The 24,670-nt window shown below is 41.0% G+C and overlaps 1 protein-coding gene across 3 annotated transcripts; it reads right to left on the bottom strand.

Moving 5' to 3' along the window:
* Positions 1–723: 723 nt before the first annotated feature.
* Positions 724–24,098, bottom strand: LOC121432378 (sorting nexin-16-like). 3 transcript variants are annotated; one of them, XM_041630308.1, is made up of 9 exons: positions 23,924–24,098; positions 22,910–23,026; positions 21,391–21,863; positions 18,506–18,592; positions 17,439–17,587; positions 8,696–8,765; positions 3,416–3,552; positions 2,863–2,982; positions 724–1,826 (listed from the first exon to the last, which is right to left on the bottom strand). In XM_041630308.1, the coding sequence occupies exons 3-9, from the start codon at positions 21,763–21,765 to the stop codon at positions 1,730–1,732; spliced, it is 1,035 nt and encodes a 344-aa protein (XP_041486242.1). In that variant the 5' UTR covers positions 21,766–21,863; positions 22,910–23,026; positions 23,924–24,098; the 3' UTR covers positions 724–1,729. The 3 variants fall into 3 exon arrangements, with proteins under 3 accessions (XP_041486242.1, XP_041486244.1, XP_041486245.1); XM_041630310.1 differs by having other exon boundaries at positions 22,910–23,021; XM_041630311.1 differs by lacking the exon at positions 2,863–2,982.
* Between the last annotated feature and the right edge of the window lie 572 nt (positions 24,099–24,670).

Below are 24,670 nucleotides of genomic sequence, written 5' to 3'. Positions count from 1 at the left end.
TGTCATTGAGAAGTTGGAGTCTAAGTTTGTAACTCCCTTTGAGGCAAACACCAGCACTTTAACATAATGCATTCGCAAAGACCATTGTGCTCAACTGGTATCGAGTCATTTAAGGGATTGTTTTTTTCAAGCTTTTCGCCACGCTTACAATAACCTAACACAAATAAGCAGACTCACTTATTATTCTCTTTTCTATCTCCAAGGATAAGTAAGCACATTTTTAATCCTCCTTAACAAAAATGTTCTGATTCAGAGCATACCTGTGTATTTTGACAAAGACTTAATTTTATATTTTGGTAAAAAGTATTTTCCTTGTAAGATCAAAGGTTAACAAGAGTCACTGCATGTATGTGAGCAGAACTTTAAACAACTGCACCACAATATGTATCTTTAGACACTGATACCACTTTAGATTATAAAGGAGAAATGAGAATGTTTTCATTTCTCCAGGAGGGTCTTTCAGATTTTAGAAAGCATATGTAGTCCAATGACAATTGGGATTTTGAGATGTTACTGTGATTATAATACACACTAAGAATAATATGCAAACAGTGGAAACAGAAAACACACATTATCAAGATGAAGGAAGGCATTTCTACAACTGTACCAGAGCTGACCTAACATTTCACAAGGCTGGCTCACAGACCTAGAAGACTTCTGTAATAACAGTAAAGATATACATCATTCTTACAGCTAACTCCACTTACTAAAGAAACTCACCAGTTGAACTTGGCACAAAAGAGTTTAATGATCATAAAGTGCAACAGTTGGCTAAATACATTATAAATGAAATCAGCCATCATATAGCATAACATCTTCACACACAGAGAAATACAGATGGGACACCAGGAGTCAAGCTACTTGGGGAGTTTGCAGTATATATGGTTATTTATTTTGTTTTCTTTTTCTGTAACTCACTTGCCTCAAAACTGTAATCTATTTTGAAAAGAATATGTCTTGATTAGTACAAAGAGGTAGTGTTCCAAATGAGGCAAACTCCACTGGACCAATGGGTAGAGAATTGAGTTGGATTATGCAGAAAATATCCAAGTATAAGATATTAATAAATCGGGGCACTTATAGTAAGTATCTTGACATTAATTAATCATCATTTAAATCAAGGCTATTTTATCATTTTGCTTATCTAATTACAGATCTTCAAGACACATTATCTTTGGCTTTAGAAAGTCATCTTTTTTTTTTTAAAATAGTATTAACATTTCAAGTAAGCAATTTTTATTTAGAGATGATAGACAAGGCAACATTTCAAACTGATTCATCTTTATCTTCCCTATGGTGTCCACTGATTTAAACCTATATCATGTCCGAAATAGAAACATTACCCAGATTCTAACATGCAATTAGTTTTCACCTAATATAACTGGTGATTTAAGACAAGTACACATAACACACACACACACACACACACACACACACACACACACACACACACACAGTAGAGCTTGGAGCAATATACAGGCAAGACACTGTAATAATTTATGTGAAGTATTTAAGAATATGGGCCCTGATAACAATTCTAAATAGTTTTTTTTCAGTGTAGTAAATACAATATTGGAAAAGACAGTTAAAAGCAGCCATGAATATAGTTCTTATTCCAATAACTTAAAAAAGGAAACTTTATGTAAACTTTATACACGTGCACTCCTGCTCTCTTCTGTTCCAGTCTTCTTCAGAGCAACCTGCTGAGATGGAGAGCCCGTCACCAGTGTTAGTCATCCTCGACACTGTACGCCAACTGTGCGACCTCTATGTCTGCGATTGTACTTCTGGTTTCTCTAGGGTTGAAGTGTGGCTTATTAATAGCTCTGTAAAAGAAGAGGATCACGTCAGTGAAGTGGACAAGGGCAGACACATGCGTTCACTTTATTGCTATCTTCTCACAGAAAGGCTACTTACACATTTATTGTGAAGTCTTTACATATTTAACCAGAAATTACTTGTGTGTCTATGTGTACATGTATATGCAAGTTTATCTTGATCACAGGTGAACTTTAGGTGTCATTCCTTACATGCTATTCACTTAAAAGTTACATTCATTCAGAGAGAGTGTGTGCATACGTGTGTGCGTGCGTGCGTGTATGCCCCTGTATGTGTGAAGTCAGAGGAAAACTTAAGGGAGTTGGTTCTCTCCTCCCACTGAGGTGGGACTAAGGAACTGGATGCCAGTTGTCGGGCTTGGCAGCAAACACTTTTACTCAATTAGCCACCTCACTGGCCTCTACCTGATTTCCCAAGAAAAGTCTCACAGTGGCCTGCAATTTGCCAATTTGGAAAGACTGGAGAGCCAGCCAACTCACTTCTTAGGAAGAAACTAGGGTACTTTAATATCTTTCTTTTCTTTTTTTCTCCATGAGCAGATTCATGATCTAGTAACACAAAGTTCATGAAGAATACTTTTTGGATCGAAATGTGCAGGCTGTAGAAAACTAAACATTATTGTGCTGGATAGTTTTATGTCCACTTAACACAAACTAAAAACATCTGAGAGGAGAAACCTCAATTAAGAAAATGTCTCCATAAGATTGGGCTATAGGAAAGCCTGTGGGGCATTTTCTTAGTTGATGATCATAGTGAAGTGCCCAGTCCACTGAGGGTAGTGTCCACCTCTGGGCAGTCCTGGGTTCTGTAAGAAAGCAGGCTGAGCAAACCAGAGGAAGCAAGCCAAGAAGCAGCTCCTCTCCATGGCCTCTGCATCAGCTCTTGCCTCCAGGTTCCTGCCGTGTTTGAGTCTTGACTCCATTCAATGATGAACAGGCAAGACAAATAAACTCTTTCCTCACCAAGTAGCTTTTGGTCTTGGTGTTTCACCATAGCCACAGAAACCCTAAGACAATTATATACCTAGAGTCTTCATCCAAGACATCCCGACTGACTTGAAGTACAGAGGATTCCACCCTTAGGATCTGCCGACCTTCTACTCCTGACACATACGGTGATGCTTCAGGTTCTAAGGACAATGTTCTAGAAGTACATTACAACACAAAGTTACTTCTTCTGAATAAGACAGGTGTGCCTTCGCTGTCATGAAAACACGCAGCATTCTTAGTCTCCAGCCACTAAGTCTGCACAGTCAAGCGGCTAGTAAATTGCTGAATGAGGACTCAAGAGTGAACTCAGCAGCTGTAATAACTGAGAGTCTTTCCCACCACATGCATTAGTATATACCAGTGAGGAGGAAACCCCAGCTTTCTCAACAGTCAGAGTTCTAGCTCCTGAGCGTTCTCATCCTGAAATGTTCAGCCTCCTACATCTAATCGGTTTACAAGAAAGTAGGCCAAGAGCCCAGGGCATGCAGAATCAGAAATTTCTTAAGTCACATTCAGATCTAGAGGCCACTGGGCCTACAATGTGAGGAGTCAGCTTGCGGGACTGGAGGGAATGTGCCATGACCCACCTCATTCTGCTCTCTAAAGTGTCTATGTGAAGTTGTTTCTCCCCGAGGAGTTTCTTCAGGGATTCCACCTCCTTTTGCTTTTCCAGTAGTTCTCTCTGTAAATGGTAGTTTGTCTCTTCTAAAGTCTCACAGAATGCCTTTATAAAGAACATGCAGGCAAAGAAAAATTATGTACTGAAGCAGTACCCTTTTATAAACATTACTAAAGAGGAACACAGATATTAAAGAAATACATATAAAAACTCAAGCAATTTCTTCGTCATGCTTATCTTTTTAGATTACTGCTATTTTGTAATTCCCATACACAGGGGTACTTGTAAATTCTCTTCCTTGAGAATAATCACAGTAGGGAGCACTGAAAGTGGATGTATAATTACAGATAAAGTAATAGAATATCATGTAAGAAAATGAAGAATAGTATTACATGGCTTTATTTTTAAAATCATAAAAGCTGTTGATTTCTATAAGAAACACAAAACTTTTTTTCCCAAGTATAATCTGAATAAACTATAGTCATTTATTAAAAACAATAGAAACGGTTATATCTGATAAACTAAAGGAATTATCAGTCAAATTAGTCTTTCAGACAAGTTCTAAGAAGACTCCAATAACAAAAGCTCTTAACAGTACTCAAGTAGCTCTGAAAAACAGAGAAAGGAATGATTCCTGACCTTAGGAAACCAAAATAATCCTAACACCAGATACAACAATAGATAGAAAGAATAACAATACACTCAGGAATTTGATACAAAATCATTATCTAAATTCAGCAATTAAAAATGAAATTTTCAGTCGGGTGGTGATGGTGCATGTCTTTAATCCCAGCACTCAGCACACAGAGGCAAGTGGATCTTTGTGAGTTCAAGACCTGCCTGAGCTACAGAGAGCGAGTTCCAGAAGAGGTTACAAAGCTACACAGAGAAACCCTGCCTTGAACGCTGCCCTCCACCCCGCCATGAAATTTTCTCCGGCAAATAATTATCATTTGAAAATCTATGAATATAATTCATGTTGATTAAAGACCGCTCACAAGTTATCCTTACATATGTAATAAAACCATCAACAGGATACAGATACGTACACCCTACAATGTAGCAAACTAGGAATAACTTCCTAACCCACGAAGAGACAGTAACAAGTGAACAAACCACAGCTACCAACACCTTACAGAAAACATTTCATGATGTCACAGTTTCTTCAAGGTTAGGAAGAAGTGTAAAGTATGCCTGCTATGATGGTTTCACTTTATCTCTAAGGATATATTAGCAAGCACAATAATACAGAAAAATGCCATGCACAACATTAAAGACCAGTAGGAAAAAACTGGCTATCAGTATTGTAAGGATACAATGAGATATGCAGACAACTCAAAAGGATCTACAAAAATACAGTAGGGATGTGACATAAACATACAAAATCCAACAATTTAATAACAAAAATTTAGATTATAAAACAGCAACTACTAACAGAATTATTGAAATTAATGATGTCTTGGAAGTTAAAGGAGAAAAGTAATAAAACCTTTATTGAAGAATATTCCCAAGTAAAATGCAATAGGATTTTCAAGGAATTCACGAGCTGATTATCAAATTCACATGGAAGAATAAATAGGCAACTATGAAAACAAACAAACAAACATGGGTGAGAACCTTTGCTCTTTGGACTCTAAGCTTCTAAAGCTACTATAATTGCCTATACAGAACTGGCAGGAGGAGATAGCTAACTGAAGCTGGACTGACTGGCTTCGAACAGGCCAGATGAATGACTCATGAGACAGGAAGACTTGACTAGTGACGGAGGTGAACACTTTATAAGTGGTATTGGGATGAGTGCTCACCCATACAGAAAAGCAAGTTTTACTATCAGAACATAATTTAAAGATTACATTTGCGTACTGGAGGGTAGTTAAATAAAAAGCACAGGAAATATGATGAAATATGGTAATGGGACAACTGTATCAGAACACTATCTAGGCATTAACATAGAACAGCCAGCTGGACACCAAGAAAATCAGCCTAGAATCAAAAGGCTAATACTTTAGGTGAATGAGGACAGGAGTGCTGGGAAAACACACAGCCGATGTGTCAACTGACAGACACTCCACCCTACATCTCCACAAGGGAGCGCTATCTTAGGAAAGGTGTCCCTAGAGACTATGCTTGCAGAATAATCACTAGAAAAGTGTGCTGAGGGAACTATTCTCCTATTAATGAGACCTCAAAACGCTTTGTGCTCTTAGGAAACAGCCAGACCCAAACTGCCTTGGATGATGGATGTGAGGTATGCAATCTTCTGTGACTGCAAATACTCATTTTTAAACGCAGTCTTAAGGCCCTACATTCATTTCGCAGAAAAATTCTAGGAGGTACAGTCTACATTGCCTTGTTGAATGCACAGGCTTAATATAGCTTTGGTGATTTAGTCCATTAGTTTTTCCAACCAAACTGGCAATGAATTCATCAGTTCTCCTTCCCAAAGAACTAGCCAGTCCCTATGCAATAGTTTTAGAGTTTCAAAAATCTCAGCTCAAATCAACTCCATTCTTTCTCAACTTAGTCAGGGCATATTTATTTATTTATTTATTTATTTATTTATTTATTTATGATTTCTGCCTCCTCCCTGCCACCGCCTTCCATTTCCCTCCCCCTCCCCCAATCAAGTCCCCCTCCCTCGTCAGCCCGAAGAGCAATCAGGGTTCCCTGCCCTGTGGGAAGTCCAAGGACCTCCCACCTCCATCCAGGTCTAGTAAGGTGAGCATCCAAACTGCCTAGGCTCCCCCAAAGCCAGTACGTGCAGTAGGATAAAAAAAGTCAGGGCATATTTTGAATTAAAATATTTAAAAGATATTTTTGTAAAAAGGAAAAATGTAAAAATTAAAAATGTTTAAGAACGGTGTTGGAAGAAGGCAGAACACTCTATCTGAAAGGAACAGAAACCATGAGCTCTCTCCATGAACAGGAAAAGTAGTAATGCCAACTGTTTTGTGTGTACCTAAACTGAAACTTAAACTTTTCAAACACATTCTAGGTCAAAATAACAAAACGAGCCCAAATCCATTGACTACATATGCTGCAGAGACTAATATCACAGTTATTAAATGTGGAGACCAATAACAATCTAGAGAGCAGAAACCAGATCAAGGCTGCTAAATGCATCTCCTGAAGTATCTAGTATTTAATAAAACAATAGGAAACAGACAGACAAAACCCAAAAAACCCCAAGCACTCTCGGGAAAAACAACAGTTAATAGAAACTATCTCTAAATGACCTCAAATAATGGTATACAAAATAAATGACTTTTGAAGCAGCTTGTGCATTAGATGCACTAAAGCCAGAAAAAAATTAAAGGTGTATTTATTCTCACTAAATAGTGAATCTTAATAAGAAAGAGTGACAAATAGAAGCAAATTAAAATTTTGGAATTAAAAAAAATGCAAGGACTAAAATTAAAAAAAAAATCAGTAAGAAATACTCAATGGCAGACCTGACAAGATTGAACTGTGGATCCCCGAATTCAAAAACAAATCAACAGAAATAATCCAATCTTGAAAACAAAGAAAAATATGACTTGAGTAAAAATAATTGAGAAAAATCAACAGCACTTCAGAGTTATGCAACAAAATGAAAGTTACAGGGAGACACAGGGAGAAGGGAGTATGGGATTGAAAACAACTTCTTAGGAAACCTCCACAGCTGAGGTAAAGCAGTAGCCTCCAGGCCCGGGAAGCTCAGTGAAGGGCAGAGATGAACAAGGCCTCCTGGGGATTCATCACAATCAGGTTATTAAAGTCAGAGACAAAGCAAAGTATCCATCACATCATAGCAATGGCAATAAAATAAAGGCTAAGTTTTCATTTAGATCGACAGAGAAGGTAAGGTGATGAAATGACCCATCCAAGGGGCTGGAAGAAAAGCAACCTGGGGGAAAAGGAAGTGTCTACTGTTAATGTTTGTGAGGGAATGGAGAAACAGAAGCTCTCCCAACTACCAGTGGAAACTACTCAGGTGAAATAGTCCATTTGTTCAGAAAAGTTTCTTTAAAGTTAGATGTTAGGATGCAACAAGAAAACAATTCCTTTCCCAGCAAACCACTAAAGAGAAAGGAGAGCGTGCATGTGTGTAGAAGTTGTCCATAGTGTGACTTGGTATAAAACTGCATACACTAAGTATCATTCAGCTGGTGATGGGGGAAATGTAAGTTGGTGCACACATTATAAAAGGATAGAAGCATAAAAACGCATGATAGAAGCTATAAAATGGAATACCCTGTAAACATGCTAAGTGAAGGTAGAAAAGATTAAAGTATATAAACTCTACCATGCACATCATATATACAAATGATTATGTATACTGCACGTGCATTGCAGATACAGATATGCCCACATTATTGCATGAACCTATATATATGAAACAAACAGAAACGGCAAATTTGTAGGGAATGGAAGCAGATTACAGATTGTCTTGGGCTGAGGTGCAGACTAAAATGTTTGAGGTGATGTGAATCCTCTAAAACTGGATTTTGGCGATGGTGCCACAGCTGTATGAATACTAAAAACTACTAAGCTGGATATTTGACAACAAAATGACAAAACAACAAATGAGCAAAGCTTTTGAAATTTTCCTTAAATAAGCTGTTTAAACAGCTACAGCGTTTACTCCAACACAAAGAAGTGCTATAGTTTAGCTGAACAAAACTGCAAGCCTACCAATTAAATCTGTTTCATTTCAATGCCATTAAACATTTGAGGGTAAACTTGCATAAAATTCCAGCTAATCTATTATAGCCAAATCTGTTTTGTGAATCTAGCCTATTGCTTCAAGAAATGGGCCACTTTAATGTGTCAATTATTGCAATCTGAGTACCATCAAATATGAGCTGAATAGCTAACAAGACCACCCTGTCTACTGCAGAAGAGCAGCTCCAGGGGAGTCTAACAGCAGGTTCCTCACTTGGAAAGAAATGACCATCATAAAATCACATGCCAATTCAAGCAAATTCCTGTAGCATTTCATTAATCTTTTTGTAGTAAAAATATAGCAGAAAGGATTTCAGATTTTTATTACTACATGCCACGTACAAAGTTTTATCTTTTCATTAAACCAGGACCACATATTTCCATGAAAGTAACCTTTGACTAAACATTAAAAGCTGTCTGTATAAAAACCACTGTAGTTTGAAGTGATAATATTTTGCTGTTTGCTAATCCATCCAAGAAACAGTGTAGTAACTGTACTGTATTATCTATTCCTATTTCACGTGACATATAATACAGCACTTACCCTGCTTTCTTCTAGGCTATCAAATGGACCTGGTGGATCATCCAGACAAAGAAATTCTCTCACTGCAAGGCTTTTCAAAGGTAAAAAAATTAGCTGGCATACAAATAAGTTTATAAAAGACAGCAGAAAGCAAAAGTTACATTGGCGCTATACAGTGTGTGAGGCAGACAATTTGTAGACAATATATAAAAAAGCGATTCATGTACGCGTCTTCACGTAAGTAGCCACATGCAAATATCAAACTATGAAAGATACAAAGGCATTATGGTAGTCATAGGACCTACAAATGTAAATAAGAATCACAAGTTTCCTGTTACACAATACACACAATTCAGAATAACGCGGAGGGCAGCAGCCTGGGCAGCCCACTCTGCCTTTCAGCAGCATCAGTATGGCACTGAGCCCGTCGCCTTGCTATGAAGAAAAGCAGTTCTTCCTTACACCCTTCTCCACAGAGTGCTTCCAAAGTCTGAAACACTGTAAAGACCGCCCTTGCTATGTTTATTATTTATATACATATTTCCCCCAGATATTAAGAGAAAAAATCCTTAATTACTAAATGTTTTATATAATGAAGTATATTACTTTCTATCAGCAGTGGTTTAAAAAGGTGGATCATCAACTCCCTCACAATAAAATGCCCTCCTCTTTCTAACAGCAATGCTGGGCCTGAGAGCTAACTTGGCATATACATGCAGCTTACAGGTTTTTGCTTTTTGTAAAGGAAAGGATCATGACTAACTGCCACCCTACATAAAGGAGATGCTACCCTGCACTGAAGAGAATGGGACTTGGGGTCGCTTTAGTCCCGAGACGTTTCCAATGACAAAGCCGTGTCACTATAATCATGAAGAGGTAAGTTGGGTATTAAGTGAGAGTTCTCCAAAAAGAAAAATAGGAATATAAATAAGCAGTGTTAATAACATGAAGTCCGAAAACAGAGAGAAGGAGCCGATGGCAAGCAAATTCAAGACTGTTAAAGCTTTATAATACCAGAAGAAGGACACATGTCTAGGGAGGCTGAGAAAAGACAAATGTCCATGAACACGGAAGATCGACAGTGATGTAGAACCACCTGCTACGTTTTTGTCCCTTTCAAGCTTCAGGCAACCACAAGTGTGTTCTACGTGTGTGTGTGTGTTTACAGAAACCACCCTGTGGGGAACCAGTTGTTTCCTTTATTTGTCTGCCCCAGGCTTCTACTTCTGAGTCTTCACTCATTCTTAGACCATTCACAGTAACTGGACAGCAAGCATTAAGGATCGTACTCCATCTCCCGAATGCTTCCTGAACGTCTTCTAGGAGCAGCACCAATGCGCTGACACTGACTGCACCACAGCGCTTCAAATGCACAGCAGCTCTGCTGGGCAGGACATCTCCCTATCTCAGGAAGGTGTCAAAGTCTAGGAGGAAAAATGATCTTTACAGTGTCACCAAGTACAAGTGGGAGAGATGGACCTTAAATCTGTGTCCCTTTCTACCTGAAAATTATTTTGTCTTATGTTTTGGTTAAGCCAAATACTTTTTTTGGAGGACACTTCTCTCTGAACACACTCAATCTGCATGTATGACTATCAAGTTCTGGCGCTTAGAATACTGCCCCTGGTTTAAGAGCGCAGAGTAGGCAGGACTGCTGGCCTCTGGTGGAGGAGTTACAGCTTAGAATACTGCCCCTGGTTTAAGAGCGCAGAGTAGGGCAGGACTGCTGGCCTCTGGTGTAGCAGTTACAGCTCCTCCCACCCAGCCACTCTTTCTATGAAACACCTACAGTCAGATACAAGTGAGCTACAGGAACAAACACCTACAGTCAGATACAAGTGAGCTACAGGAACAAACACCTACAGTCAGATACAAGTGAGCTACAGGAACAAACACCTACAGTCAGATACAAGTGAGCTACAGGAACAAACACCTACAGTCAGATACAAGTGAGCTACAGGAACAAACTGCTCATGGATGAAAGAGAGACAAGAAAATCTGAAAACCAGGAACCGAAAAGCAAGGGAAGTCTTGACCCCTGTCCCATGGCAGACCATCTGTTAGCATGTTGGGGAAATCAGTTTAAAACTCAAGAGAAAGCAGTTTGCTGCATACAGTTCAGCCCTGTCTTTACATCCAGGAAAATCTGTGCTCTAACTTGAATCTTTCTTTTATTCTCTTAAACAAGTGTTCTCTAAGAGTTCAATTGTACCTCTAATCTATGCTCCTAATAAACTACCCCATTATTAAACTTTCATCTGATATTTAATATTTCTTGTTGCTTATTTCCTTTCATAGATAATTTATTTCCTTAGACTTTGCCAGTTTTTGAAAGATTAGTAGTTTAGTAGCTAAATGGGCTTCTTTTTTTTTTTTTACAATTCACTTTGCATTCTAAAAGAAAAAAAAAACCCATAAAACCAAGGCCTAAACTCATTAAAAGGTCAAATAAGAATCAATTAAAGAGCCAAGTGCAGTGGCACACACCTGTGTTCGGGAGGCTGTGGCAGGAGGATTATAAGCTACAGGCCAGTCTGGCTTATAAAGCAGGACTTTGCCTCTTAAAAAAAATTAAATGAAAGTATATTAAAATAGAAATACCAAATTTGACACAGAAGCCATTACATAAAAGTTTTAAGAGGTGACACGTTTAACTAATTATTCTTTATCAATAAAAATTCAGGAGTCAGATATTGGGGTAAGAACCCGAACAATCAGAGAAGCTGCGGAGAAGCCACCAGTGACCTCCCTTCTTCTTCCGTTCCCTCCTCCAAAAAAGGGCTGAGATCCTCACTAAGCCCTGCCTTACTACTTCCTCAGTCCTCCAAAACCTGGTTAAATTTGGTCAGCTAGTGGTTCCACTCTCTCATTCAAAACAAACTTTATTGTTAGAACACAATCAAAGTATCATACAACAATGAGGGATTTCAGATGAAAAGATACACACCAAGCTATTGAATATACCCTTAAAGGTGAAGACTGAGGAATCAAGGTGGGAGAGACAATCACAGTGGAGAACAGTGGGAGCTTGTGAGGCTTCTCAAGCAGTGGGAAAGGGTGGTAAGGGGGCTTAGATCCTGACTACTTTCCCCGGATACTTCTAGCCCACTAGAGCCTCTACTCTAGGTGGTCCTTTAATAGTGTGACTCTTCCTCCTCTACCGCAGCAGCCTACGTCCTGACCTGGAGCTCTGTCTCAGCCCACCTGCCTCCACTCACGCATGCTGTCGCCCTGGCTCAGCACGCTCACCCTGACCTGCCTCCTGGGCTTCACGGTTCAGCTGGTCTAGCACTAACCGTAGAAGCTTCTCATTACCCACCTCTCCCTTTTCTGACAGATCTGCTGTTAGGGTCTTGAGAGCTTTTTTCCACAGGACTTCTTACGGTTTAACTGGTAGATTTAAGAGTTTAAAAGGAGAAGACACCGGAAAGAGGATGTGGCGTACTCGTGAGAATAGTGACACACTGTTATGGTGCATAATGGTGAGCCAGTGTGGGAGACGGCAGAAAACAGCCGCGTGTAAACTCTGAGACTGTGCAAATAACTGTACTTCGCTCCGGCAAACCAAATACCATGCTGTTCCCAACATATGACCCTAGGCTTTACTGCTGCAGTTGATTAGAAAGTTCTGGCAAACCCTTCTTCACTCTCTCCAACATGGTACAAATACCATTAATTCTTTAGAGACTAGCCCAAATGTCATCCTGTCATAGGTTCTGACATTTCCTCAGCTAACAGATACACTTCTTTCCACTCTCACTTCAGGGGGCACATGTTCTCACTTAGATTTAATACAGGACTGACATCTACTTCATCTTAGTGAAGCCGGACTTTCACACAATATGCTCTAAATAAAAATTTCTTAAATGGGTAAAAATTCTAATACATCCCACTATCATGGAAATAGTGTTTTGTAACTAGACCTGGAAACAATATTCTGAGCACTTTAAACTAGGAGTTTTAATTTCCTTTCCCGTTTCCTCCACTTTCGCCTGTCGCAGCTGGAGCAGTTCTAATGCACTGAGTGCTGCCAGCTGTGCAGTGACAACAGCTGCGTGGTAAGGCGCTCTGGCTCCTGGAGAGTTCAGTGCACATGCTCACCCGAAGGGACAGAGGAGACTGAACGGATAGGCAATTATTTATATATAATAATAAAGATACACTTATGTTTAACTTTTTGATATTTTGCTGTATACGGGAGCTTGCCCATGTATCTGTCTGCACTACATGCACACCGTGCTCTCAGAGAAGAGAAGAGCTGGGAGATCCTCTGGGAGCCGCAGTTACACATGGTTATTAACTGCCCTGTGGGCACTGGAATGTGGAACTCTTCCAAAGGAACAACAGTCAGTCCCGTTAACCCCTGAGCCAACGGTCCAGCATCCCAGACAGACAGACAAACAGTGTAGGCCTTTGTGTAGGCCAGGCTAGTCTGGAAACTGAGATGTTCCTGCCTCATTCCCTGTGTGCTTGAGTATATGGTACATCACTGTACATTTCTTTGTAAATGTATACATTTTGTCGGAAATTTTTATTCTCTTTTCAGCAAAGCAAAAGGGAAAGATTCTTCTCTCCTATACTTTCAAGTACAATGAAGACTTTGAACAGTGAATTTTTCTTCCCTCTGCTACGCGACTTGACACGGAAGAGACCGTGGAGTCCTGCACATGGAGCACAACAGGAACACTGCCCCCGATGGCAGAATTGCTGCAAGGAATTCAGCCTCAGACAGGCTGGGAAGCAGGCATTATGTTTATAGAGGAACCAGTCCTGGAAGGTGGAGAGAGGATGCAAACACAGAGCAGGCAGCTACCATGTCAGTTTTAAGAAGCTGACCTTGAATTTCAAAACAGATCTTTGGCAGCCTTAGGCTTACTACACATCTTTGAATTCTTCCTTTTTGATTCATACATTTTTTTCTGACCCCCAAACTCAACCTTACCTTCCAAACATACAGATCCTACTTCCAGTTCTGCTCCTCCTTCCCTTCCAGTGTTGCTCCTCCCTTCCAGTGCTGTTCCTCCCTCCCTTCCAGTGCTGCTCCTCCCTCCCTTCCAGTGCTGCTCCTCCCTCCCTTCCAGTGCTGCTCCTCCCTCCCTTCCAGTGCTGCTCCTCCCTCCCTTCCAGTGTTGCTCCTCCTTTCCAGTGCTGCTCCTCCCTCCTTTCCAGTGCTGCTCCTCCCTCCCTTCCAGTGCTGCTCCTCCCTCCTTTCCAGTGCTGCTCCTCCCTCCCTTCCAGTGCTGCTCCTCCCTCCTTTCCAGTGCTGCTCCTCCCTCCCTTCCAGTGCTGCTCCTCCCTCCTTTCCAGTGCTGCTCCTCCCTCCCTTCCAGTGTTGCTCCACCTTTCCAGTGCTGCTCCTCCCTCCCTTCCAGTGCTGCTCCTCCCTCCTTTCCAGTGCTGCTCCTCCCTCCCTTCCAGTGCTGCTCCTCCCTCCCTTCCAGTACTCTTCCTCCTTTCCAGTGCTGCTCCTCCCTCCCTTCTAGTGCTGCTCTTCCCTCCCTTCCAGTGCTGCTCCTCCCTCCCTTCTAGTACTGTTTCTCCTTCCCTTCCAGTGCTGCTCCTCCATCCTAGTGCTGCTCCTCCCTTCCAGTGCTGCTCCTCCATCCTAGTGCTGCTCCTCCCTTCCAGTGCTGCTCCTCCATTCCAGTACTCCTACTCCTTTCCAGTGCCGCTCCTCCCTCCCTTCTAGTACTGCTCCTCCCTCCCTTCCAGTGCTGCTCCTCCCTTCTAATGTCTCTACTTTAAAAATCTTCATTAGACAGAGCTGTAATTTACAAACTTCCTTCTTTTACTCAAACAGAAGCCCGATTTCTCTACAGACATGAGACCGAGGAGTTATGGGGTTAACCCTTATGACAGATAAATAATCCTTCTTATGCGTTAACAATTAAAGAAACCTCTTTCACTGTAAGCTACATGTTACATAATACCCCCAAAATTAATGTGTACTTTGTCATAAAACAAAAGTATTTCATTTTCAATCAATATAACTTCTTAACTGGATTCCGTGAATCCTGATGATGTAAAACAAAAGCAGTAATAGGCCTAGATGAATAAATGTTGAAGTACACTAGATACTTTGTAAATTTTAATCCTCTAAGATGCCAAGAAAAAGAATACTTTCACCATCTTACTTGGCTAAGAAACTTTAATTTTCCTGAAATGCACATTTGTAAATTAAGAAAAGCAACTACCAATGATCAGAGATGTGCTGTCTCAGTAATCTTTCAAAAAATGTTTTGAGATTTATTTTGTGCATTTAAGTGATTTGTCTGCATGTAAGTAAGTAAGCTATGAGCCTGCTGCCAATGGAGGTCAGAAGAGGGACTTGTGCCATCTTAATAGATGGCTGGAAACTGACCGCAAGCCCTCTGTGCAAGAGGAACTAATGCTCTTTTTTCTCTCTCTCTCTCTGAGACAGGCTCGCTCTACATAGCCCTGCTTGGCCTGGAACTCACAGAGATCTGCCTGCCTCAAGAGCTGGGTTTAAAGGCATGCTCTATCCCATCCAGTTTACTTCTGTTCTTTTCATTTGCAGTTCTAAGGTTTAAAGTTCCGTGTATACAAGGCATATGTTCTTTACTGACCTACATCTTTTTCTTTTTCCTGTTAAGTAGATTTGATCTACTTTATTTCATCTATTTTATTTTTTGATATGACCTTTGCACGCATCCCAGGCTGGCCTCAAGCTCACAGTCATCTGGCCTTCACCTCCCAAGAGCTGGTAGCCCAGGCTTCTGTACCACATTTGGCTGCAATGCCTAACTTTTAATGACGGAAATCTAGTCCTGGTAATTTTGAAATCTATGCATCTGAATAAGTTACATTTTGCTTCTTAAAAAGCAAATTGTAAGCAAAGTTACTTAAAGTGGTCCACAGAGTATAATTTAGCACATTTTCAGTACAAAGGTTTACTGAATATGGGCAAGAGAAAAGAGCAAGCGTGTATAGATTTCTTTATTACAGTTCCTTTATGGTATAGTGTAAGATAAATTTCAAGCACCTTTTCTATGATTTGAATACTTAACAGTTATTGTTATTGCTTTTTTGTTCTGGCATTAATAATAACTTTTCTTCTTTTGCATTTTGAAAAATGTAAATATATATATTTCTGTGCATATACACACACAAGTATTTTGCCTCATTTGTACAAACTTCTCTTTTCTAATAGAGTTAACAACAGGTTTGGCATTCACTTATTCAAGAGATTGTGAGAGCTGACCGAGTCTGCACTGTGCTAGCATGGCACATTGCATAATAATGAAATAACCACACAACTAAACCTTACAATCTGGTGAAAGAAACAGAACCAAATAATCAAAAAATATTTTGCAAACCAAAATATGGTAAAAGTCAAGAAACAACCGGCCTTTCTTAATGGGCATGCCATGAAAATTACACTGGTAATGGCTAAAGTGCTATCTTCTCATTCTTAAGCTTGGTACAAAGCTAGTATCATCCTACCTAGAAAAACAGAAGTTCACTACATAACTACTAGGAGAGAACTTTAAAACCAGTGATGGCCTCCTACAAATACTATGAGGAAGGAGAGACCTTGTTTTTTGTGCTGGAGAGGCAAGGGGCTAGTCAAGAAAGCCAGTTACCTAATGAAGTGCATCTGTGTTGAAAGTTTTGTGATGTATAGGAGTTACCAGAGAGGAGACGTCTGAAACACTGCCTTTCTAGGAAACATAGTTGAAGACAAAGGAGCACGATAATGTTAGATAAGGAGATGGATACGGCAGATGTACAGAGAATGGAGAAATAACGAATCCGTGATGGAAAGACAGTCAAGTAGGCTGAAACCAGAATGACCTCATCAAACTGCGTCGCAAAAGCATGAGAGGCTGCAGTTAACTACAGAAGGAAGAGTGAACGAGGGGAAGGCAGGCAAGGAGATTACAGCAATTCAGGCGGAGACCTGCTTGCAGGAAGACGGAGATGGCAGCGACACAGGAAAAGTAGACACGTGTGAGTGGGTCCTAAACACGAGGAGAGACTCAAGTCGTGAGGGCAGGTCTGGGGAGACACCAATGCGTCTGAAGGCCATTCTCAGGCCGAGGCCGCCCGCCCTGACGAGCAGGTGCTCATGCAGAGTGTGCAAGGTTGAAGGTGACATGCAAAGACGGAGCAGAACAAAGGGAAGAAGAGACACAGGGTTTCTGGTTATTTTCCATCATGATCTGAACAGCAAAAACAGCCACAGACATGTACCATATGCTACTGTTCACTGTAAATGTTCTCTGTAGCTTTTGTAAAACAGTCCTAATTTTTCTACTAATGTAAATACGTCCAACAAGATAATTCATTTAGGGATTTTCTTATATTCAGAAGTAAAAAAAAATAATAATCTTGATCCGCTGTTCAATGTTTCCAGAAATTTATTTTACTACATGTATTAATCTAACTTCCTAATTTTTATGTTACTTTTTTATATTACCATAAAAATATTAGCCTTAAAATTATTGTTACATTAACAAAAAGTTGAATACTATATACATTTTTGTTTAAATGCAGAATTTATCTAACATGCAGGATACAAAAATAGAGTTTCCTTTCATGTTTAAAACTTTAATACAAATGAAATGACAAATAAATTCCTTCATTGAAAGAAAGCAAGGAAATTCCATGTAGAGATCTGAAAGAAATAATTAAATCCCCGCCCTCCATTATGTGCTTATATGAAGTTGTTCCTAAATTATTCTTCAGTTTAAATTGGCTTTTGAAATGATTTTATAATCTCTTATTTCAGTTTGTTACATACCAGTTAGCAATGTCCTTGTGAGCTACTAAGTTTTGAAGAAATGCTTGCAATCCTAATTGTCTATCTTCTAAAAAGTCCGCATTGTAATTATCTTTAAACCAGCGCTTTGGAGGAAGTGCTAATCGAAAGCCTGGAAACATCTCTTTCAACTGGAGAGAGAGAGGGAGAGAGAGAGGGAGAGAGAGAGAGAGAGAAACATTAAACTCAATGACATAAATTGAGTACTGTTCTAAACCATTAACTAAATGAAATTATTCACCAAACAAGCTAAGATAATGAAACCAACTACGGCTTTTTCTGCATGTGCTTCTTGGTGGCTCCCAGGTGTGCTGCAGGCATTCCAGTTGCTCCAGGGCCTGCACATGGGATTCTCCACTTTCTCTCATTAGTCATCCCTGTGCATAAGGAGTGGATTCACTGCGGCTGTAATTTGCATTTCTGATTCCATACATACTGTTAAATACTATATAACTAGCTCTCTGCATATCTTCTCTTCAGCTTCGGAGTAGTCCCTGCAGCTCTGAAGACGGAGGACTCACAAATACGGACAGATCCATGCCCTAAGACAGCAGCAATCAAACAAGTGACTTGTCCCTACAACATCAAGTAACTAAACTCTGACCAAAGCCTGAATGAGCTTGGAAGCTGATTCTTCCCTTGAGACGCCAGATAAAGAGTCCAGCCTGGCCCACGACTGGCTGTGAGCTTGTCTGGGCCTAAAAAGCACCCACACCTCATTGCAAGCCACTTTCGGGAGAGTTTTAAAAGCGTCAGCAGTAACAGAACTAATACTAACACCACAAACTTTTGTTCATTTTCCTTTAATTATAAGTGATGTTATGTAGATTTTTCTCAAACTTTTGAGGTTATATAATCATACAGAAAACATTAAACATTTACTACCTATATTAGGACAATTTTTTTATAAATACGCAGCTAACTGTGCAGATGACATAGAAGATTCTTACAGTGAAATGAAGTCTATGATTTCCTATGAACCCACAAAGACAGTGAACAGATCCCTAACTCACAACTGAGAGGCAGCTTGGTATTTACTGACTACTTACTTTGTCATTCAGCCTAGAGAAGTCAGTGTATCTTCTGAAAACCACCCAGCTTTCTTCTGGGGTTTTCTTTACTAGTATTTTATATACCTAGGAAGAGAGAAAGGGAGAGATACAGAGAAAACGATATTGAGAGAAGGGAGGAGAGAGGGAAGACAAAAAGGTCAAACATTTCTAGAAAACTTTACTTGATATATCAAGTACTTTTTACACAAGAAATATGGAATCATTTAGATAATCAAATACATGGAGATGGAGACACCAAAATAATTTTTAAAACTATGACCAAGATAAAATGCACAGCACATGTGTGGAGGTCAGACAGCAACATCTGGAATCGTTCTCTCCCTCTACCATGAGGGTCCGGGAATAAGTGACGGCCATCAGCTTTGGTGGCGAGCGCTTTTATTCCTGGAGCTGCCCCCCAGCTTGCTTCTACTTATTAGCGGCACCATTGTGGAGGTTAGGCTTCAAAACAAGAATCTAGGTGGACCAAACACTCACCCCTAGCAGACTTTTTTGTTTTTTGTTTTTATTTCATGCGCATTGGAGCCTTGCCTGCATGCATATCTGTGTGAGGGTGTCAGATCTTGGAGTTACAGACAGTTGTTAGCTATCATGCGAGTGTTAGGAAGTGAAACCGGGAACACTGAGCCATCTCTCCAGCCCCCAGCAGACTCTCAATGACTACACATTCTTACATAAGATGGGCGGGTCAAACTAAAGAAACAGCCATCAGGTCATAATTGGTGAAACATTATGAATGATGCTTTCACACAGACTTGCATCTTATCCCAGTGGTATGACAACTGCATCCTATACTAGATTGTTTCTTCAAAAATTTTAACAGTTTTTCTTGGAGGTCCCCTCCTCTAGGCATACGTTAACAGCATGAACCATCAGCATAAAAAAAAAAAAAACTTTACTGCAAGAAAATCCAAAAACAAACTCTTTGATCTAATGTGTGTCAGGGTTAATGAAAAACACATACAGCCCAATACGCATAAACACACAACATTAAAGTATATAAACTAGGCTGGTTGTGGTGGCCCATGTCTATAACAACAGCACTTGGAAGGCGGAGGCTGGAAGATCTGTATGAGTGCAAGACCAGCCTGGTCTATACAGTGAGTTTTAGAGACAGCCAGAGCTACATAGGGAAACCCTGTATGAAAGTACTATAAAAGAAACAAATGAATCAATACCCCAAAATATTAGAACTGGACAGATATTTTTTTAAAAAGTAGCTAAAAACCAGAAAACAAATAAATATAGATCTCCTCTAAGAGTATCAAACAGCTATACCAGACAAATCTGACCACAAGACCTGCATCGGCAACTACAAAACACTATTGAAGACTTAAAGTCGATGGTTTATCAGCTAGGTGAAGATGAAGGTTCTGTCCAGCTGATCTGCAGACCTAAGAAAACCAGTGCACAGGGTAGACACAGCAGAGGCCATCCCGAGAAACGGCATGAGTGCTGCAAACACTGGGTATTAAATCTGTACTAATCAGGGTTGTGGAACTGGTAAGACAGAAAAATGGAGCATAGAAGGGACTCACCTTTATGAACTATGTCATAGGCAACACTGGGAAAAAGCGCTTTTAAGTAAAAGTCTGATTAAGAGATTTCCCAGAAAAATAGAAACGGCTTAGCCTTTCATCATAACATGGACATAAGAATTGTGCCTGGATGGTCTGCTGATGTAAAACGTGGAAGATCTAACAAAAAACGTTGGGCAAAAACATTAGAGGAGGCAAAAATTATAAAAAAGTGCTAGGCAGAGTTATGCTTAGTAGACATGGCCTAATCCTAGCATCTGAGAAGCCATGGCAGCAGAAGGGCATGTCAGAGAAAGCCCGGGTTACACAGTGAGACAACATCGTAAGAAATGAGGGGAAAATTATTAGTAAGGAAAGAGAACAGCACACTGGGGCACGTTACGGCTGTATCTATCACACGACCTAAGGAAAAGTAAGAACAGTCACAACACACACATCTGAAAATGGACTTGCGTATAGAACGCAGAGAACAGCAAAATGGAGATGTATAAGAGAATATCCAATAGCTAAAGAGGATGTTTTTTTTGGGGGGGGGAAGAGTTCGAGACTAGGTTTCTCAGTATAGCCCTGGCCGTCCTGGAACTCCCTCTGCAGACCAGGCTGGCCATGAACAGATCCATCTGCAATCTCCAAAGTGCTGGTATTAAAGGCATGTGCCTCCACGTTAGCTACGTAAGAAAACTCACATCTTAGCTAAACTGGAATACACAAATTAAGAAGGAAGAGAAAAGGTGACACACTAGTTAGGTGTGGAAGGAGTGGAAATCCCACACACTACAGTGGCGCGACCCCTACAGAGCACAGCTCACCAGTCTCTTTCACGGCTGGGCCTCCAAACTAGGTCTTTGCTCCTAAGTGTACTGCAAATGGAAATGTGTACGTGTGCTTCCCAACTGATCAACACTAATATCACAGCAGTAGTGTCTGGAAGAACCTAAGAAACAAGTATTGCCAACAATAAAAATGAGCTACCTAACTTATGCAAGCTTCAGGGTGACTCCTACAAGCATAATGCTGAAACAACACTGGATCCTAAAGAGTACATGCTCAACAGCCACATTAAGTCAAGGACAAAATGGGGCAAAATTAACTGAGACTACCAGAAAAGCAGCGGGTGAGTGGGTACTGGCTGTCACGGAGCATGAGGTGCTCTAAGTATGCAGACCATGTTCTTTTTCTTTATCTATGTGCTAGTTACCGAGTTATGTCTGCTGGGTAAAAGTCACAGAACTTTACGGTAAAGAATGTGAAGAACGGGACCGTCTAAAAGAGCACACGCCTAAGGACACAGGCAGCCAGTCTCTGTGCAGAAGCAACACTTACAGTAAACTTGGCTCGCTCTTCCATAACTTCATAACCCAGAATGGTCGGTGTAGAAGGTCTCTCTTCCCAGTTCACTGAGTCAGCATGCTGCTCTTCAGTGTCTCTGGGTCTAGCAGAGTATTCAATGGATGAATCTATGCCTGTAAATTTGGTCCTGATGAGAGGACTGCCACAGACTGAAGATGTACTATCCATCCGATCCTGAACATTCGTCTGCTTAAAATTACCCATATTTGGGTCTTCTAATTGGCCTCTGGAAGAGTTTGAGCTTGTGGAGCCACTACCGAAAGAAGAACTCCGTTGATTTCTGCCGGCTGTAAAACCAGAAGCTGAGTTTCCTATTGGCATGGGAACTGGGACATAAGGGGTTGCCATCTTCTTTGGCCTTGGCAACAAACCTGCACACCTTTGACTCCAACCCTTAAAGGACAACCACTATGCAATTCATTATTTTCTTCTTAGAAATTCACTATCTAAAATGAGAAGGAAATATTGAAGGGTTAGTGTTCTACCTAAAATATACTACAAAAGAAAACTTTTTTTTTAAATTTGTGGTACTCAATTATTTTATGAAGATATACTTCTGATATCTTTAATTTGAATTACTTCTGTGGACTCTTGTTTGCAAGGTAAAGAGAACCAACTTACTCAATTTCTCTTTTCTTAACCCTTATAATACATGGAATTCTTTTTTCTGCCTTCTTTCATTTCTCCATTTTTTACAATACTCATTTCAAATGGACTTAATCCTAACACACATACAAACACACCCTCCCAACAGAGTTAAAATAAGAGATTGTTGTCATCTGAGAGTACTACAAGAACAGCATAGGAACAGAAAGGAAAAATCATTCACATTGCCTTTTTATATACCAAGGACGTAAGCATGCTAATCACAGTCAATCACAAACCTAGTAGTATGTATTAAGAAGTACTCTTATAGCCGGGCGGTGGTGGCGCACGCCTTTAATCCCAGCACTCGGGAGGCAGAGCCAGGCGGATCTCTGTGAGTTCGAGACCAGCCTGGTCTACAAGAGCTAGATCCAGGACAGGCTCCAAAACCACAGAGAAACCCTGTCTCGACAAACCAAAAAACCAAAAAAAAAAAAAAAGTACTCTTATTTTGGTAGAGACTTGTAAAAGATAGGCAGATACTCTACCCTTCTCAAAAAATGTTTTTAATTTTTAGTTGGGGTTTTGTTGGGGACTGCAGACCACCAGACCCTGAATTTCCTATAAACAACTGTTTTCCTCTGCTCTGAAGCCTGCTGCTCTGAGCACGAGACACTGATGGCAGGGGAATGGGTTCTGATGGGTCTGTAGCTGAAAGAGCTGGGGCGTGGCCAGAGCCCTATATAAGCTGCCCCTGAACACAGTAAAGGGGGCATTCTTGTTTCAAGGATGACCCGTGTCCCAGTGTCTCTGTATGTTTTTAAATCTCCAGCCTAGTTAGCGGCTAGCGGACCGTACTGTAGCGCGAAGAGCACACACTGGGCTTTACAGGGTCTTGCTGACTTACCAAGATGCTCCCTGTGAACTCGCTAAGAAGTCCAGATAGACTTGAACTCCTGATCTTCGTGCTTCAGCCTCGAGCGCAGGGATACGCACCTAAACCACCAAGCCAGCAACAACTGTTCTGAAGACAACATTTTATAAAACTTAGCATCAAATAGATTTAAAAATAAATTTGATCAAGTTAATGAATTTTGAACAAAATTTAATCAAGATGTACAATCAACAAGATTAAAGGATTAGGATTTTGTTTTAGTTTCTAGATGACTAATTCTCAATCTAGGGCCCAAAACGATGTTTGTATTTTGTGTCAGAGTCATTTTGTACTATAAAAGGTAATTATTTATCATCCCATCACTAAGTAACAAACTCTAAAATCTGAAGTGCTGACTTCTAGAAATGACAGGTTTATACACAGCAACAGGGAACCTACCAGCCCAGCTTCGTTTGCTCAACTATATTGCCCTTGGGAAGATGCTGAAACAGGGTTTTTAACCTCGTGTGGCCAGTGAACCTTCCTTACAGTCAAATATTCAAGAACCCCCAGCTGCTGATTCACCTCTTGAGTTCTTCCTGACGCACCCCCCTCACCAAAAAAAAAAAAAAAAAAAAAAAAAAAGAAAAAAAAAAAAGAAAAAAGAAGAAAGGATAACTGAGAATGACTTCTCAGAGTTCTCAGCGCCAGCGGTTGACATCTGTCACCTGAGGCCCCGGGCTGCCAAAGACGGCCTACGCGTGGACCCCGGAATTCCACCGGCCGGAGCAGCCAAGCGGAGGGCGTGTCGCGCGCGTTCTTGGGAACGCCTGACGTTTGTCCCCCATGAGGATGCGCCAATGCTACCTGTCTCACTTGGACGGGAGGTGGGTGGCAGCAGTCCCGGGGGACATGGCAGGGCGGTGTGGTCTCCGCTCGGCGCTTCCAGTCCCCCAGGGTGACTGAAGGTCAGGGCTGACGTGGGGTCCCGCAGCGGCCCCGCACCCTCCGCCAGCCGTCGAGGCGGCAGGTGTCCCCGCATCCTACCTCGGCGCGCTCTGCGGCCCCCGCTTTCAGGTTACGGAAGGCGGCTCCTCTTCGACAGCGGCAGGTCGCCTCCTCCCCGGGATGACGCACGTGACCTTCACCCGGAGGCAGCTGCTCGGTGCTTGTGCTCAGCCGCCCAGCCCGGTTCCCGCGAACCGGAGAGAGGGAGGACGGCCGGGGCTGCGGCTCTAGGAAGTGACGTCACAGCATGGCGCCGCCCCCGGAGGCTCGCACTAGAGTTGTTGGTCCCTGCCTCTGAAGTAGCCAGAACAAATCTAATTTCCTCCCAGGGAATCGATGGCTTGTCACTTGCTTTATTATTAAAAGCGACTTTCTGAGAAGTGGGGCTACAGTATCTGGTTTGCCAAGTAGGTGACAAAAAGACTTCATTTCCCAGGAGGCACTGTGGGTAACCTAGGTTCAGGCTCGAGCTTTGCATTATGGGACTTGTAGTTATCACTAGTTTGGGGGCCAAAAGGTTATTAGTCATAATTAGCAGCTTTTTGATGTATGAAAACTCATTTGAAAAATAGGCACATAGAACATTATTTTATTGTGTATTAGTCCCATGTAATTTAGAGTTTTTCTCTGGCAAAGATTCCCGAATTTCTTAGTAATTTATTCCAAGTGATAGCAATACTGGGCGGCTAAGATCCTATAATGTTTCAGTAACTATTGCTTGATGGCTAGAGATCAAAGTTTACAGAACCATTTATAAGTAGGATCGTGCAGTCTTATTTAAAGACC

The sequence above is a fragment of the Microtus oregoni genome, unplaced genomic scaffold (assembly GCF_018167655.1).
Source record: "Microtus oregoni isolate MIOR12 unplaced genomic scaffold, Mior012 000034F_ref0000314, whole genome shotgun sequence".
In the NCBI taxonomy this organism is placed as follows: Eukaryota; Metazoa; Chordata; class Mammalia; order Rodentia; family Cricetidae; genus Microtus; species Microtus oregoni.
The sequence above is the reverse complement of the archived record's forward strand: the minus strand, read 5'-3'. Positions and strand labels throughout refer to the sequence as shown.

Coding starts and splice junctions, on each gene's coding strand:
- LOC121432378 (XM_041630308.1), bottom strand. CDS start 21,765: ATGGCAACCCCTTATGTCCCAGTTCCCATGCCAATAGGAAACTCAGCT. Junction 8,766..17,438: donor CACAAGGACATTGCTAACTG/GTATGTAACAAA, acceptor ACCTTTGAAAAG/CCTTGCAGTGAGAGAATTTC. Junction 2,983..3,415: donor ACTTTAGAGAGCAGAATGAG/GTGGGTCATGGC, acceptor ATGTACTTCTAG/AACATTGTCCTTAGAACCTG.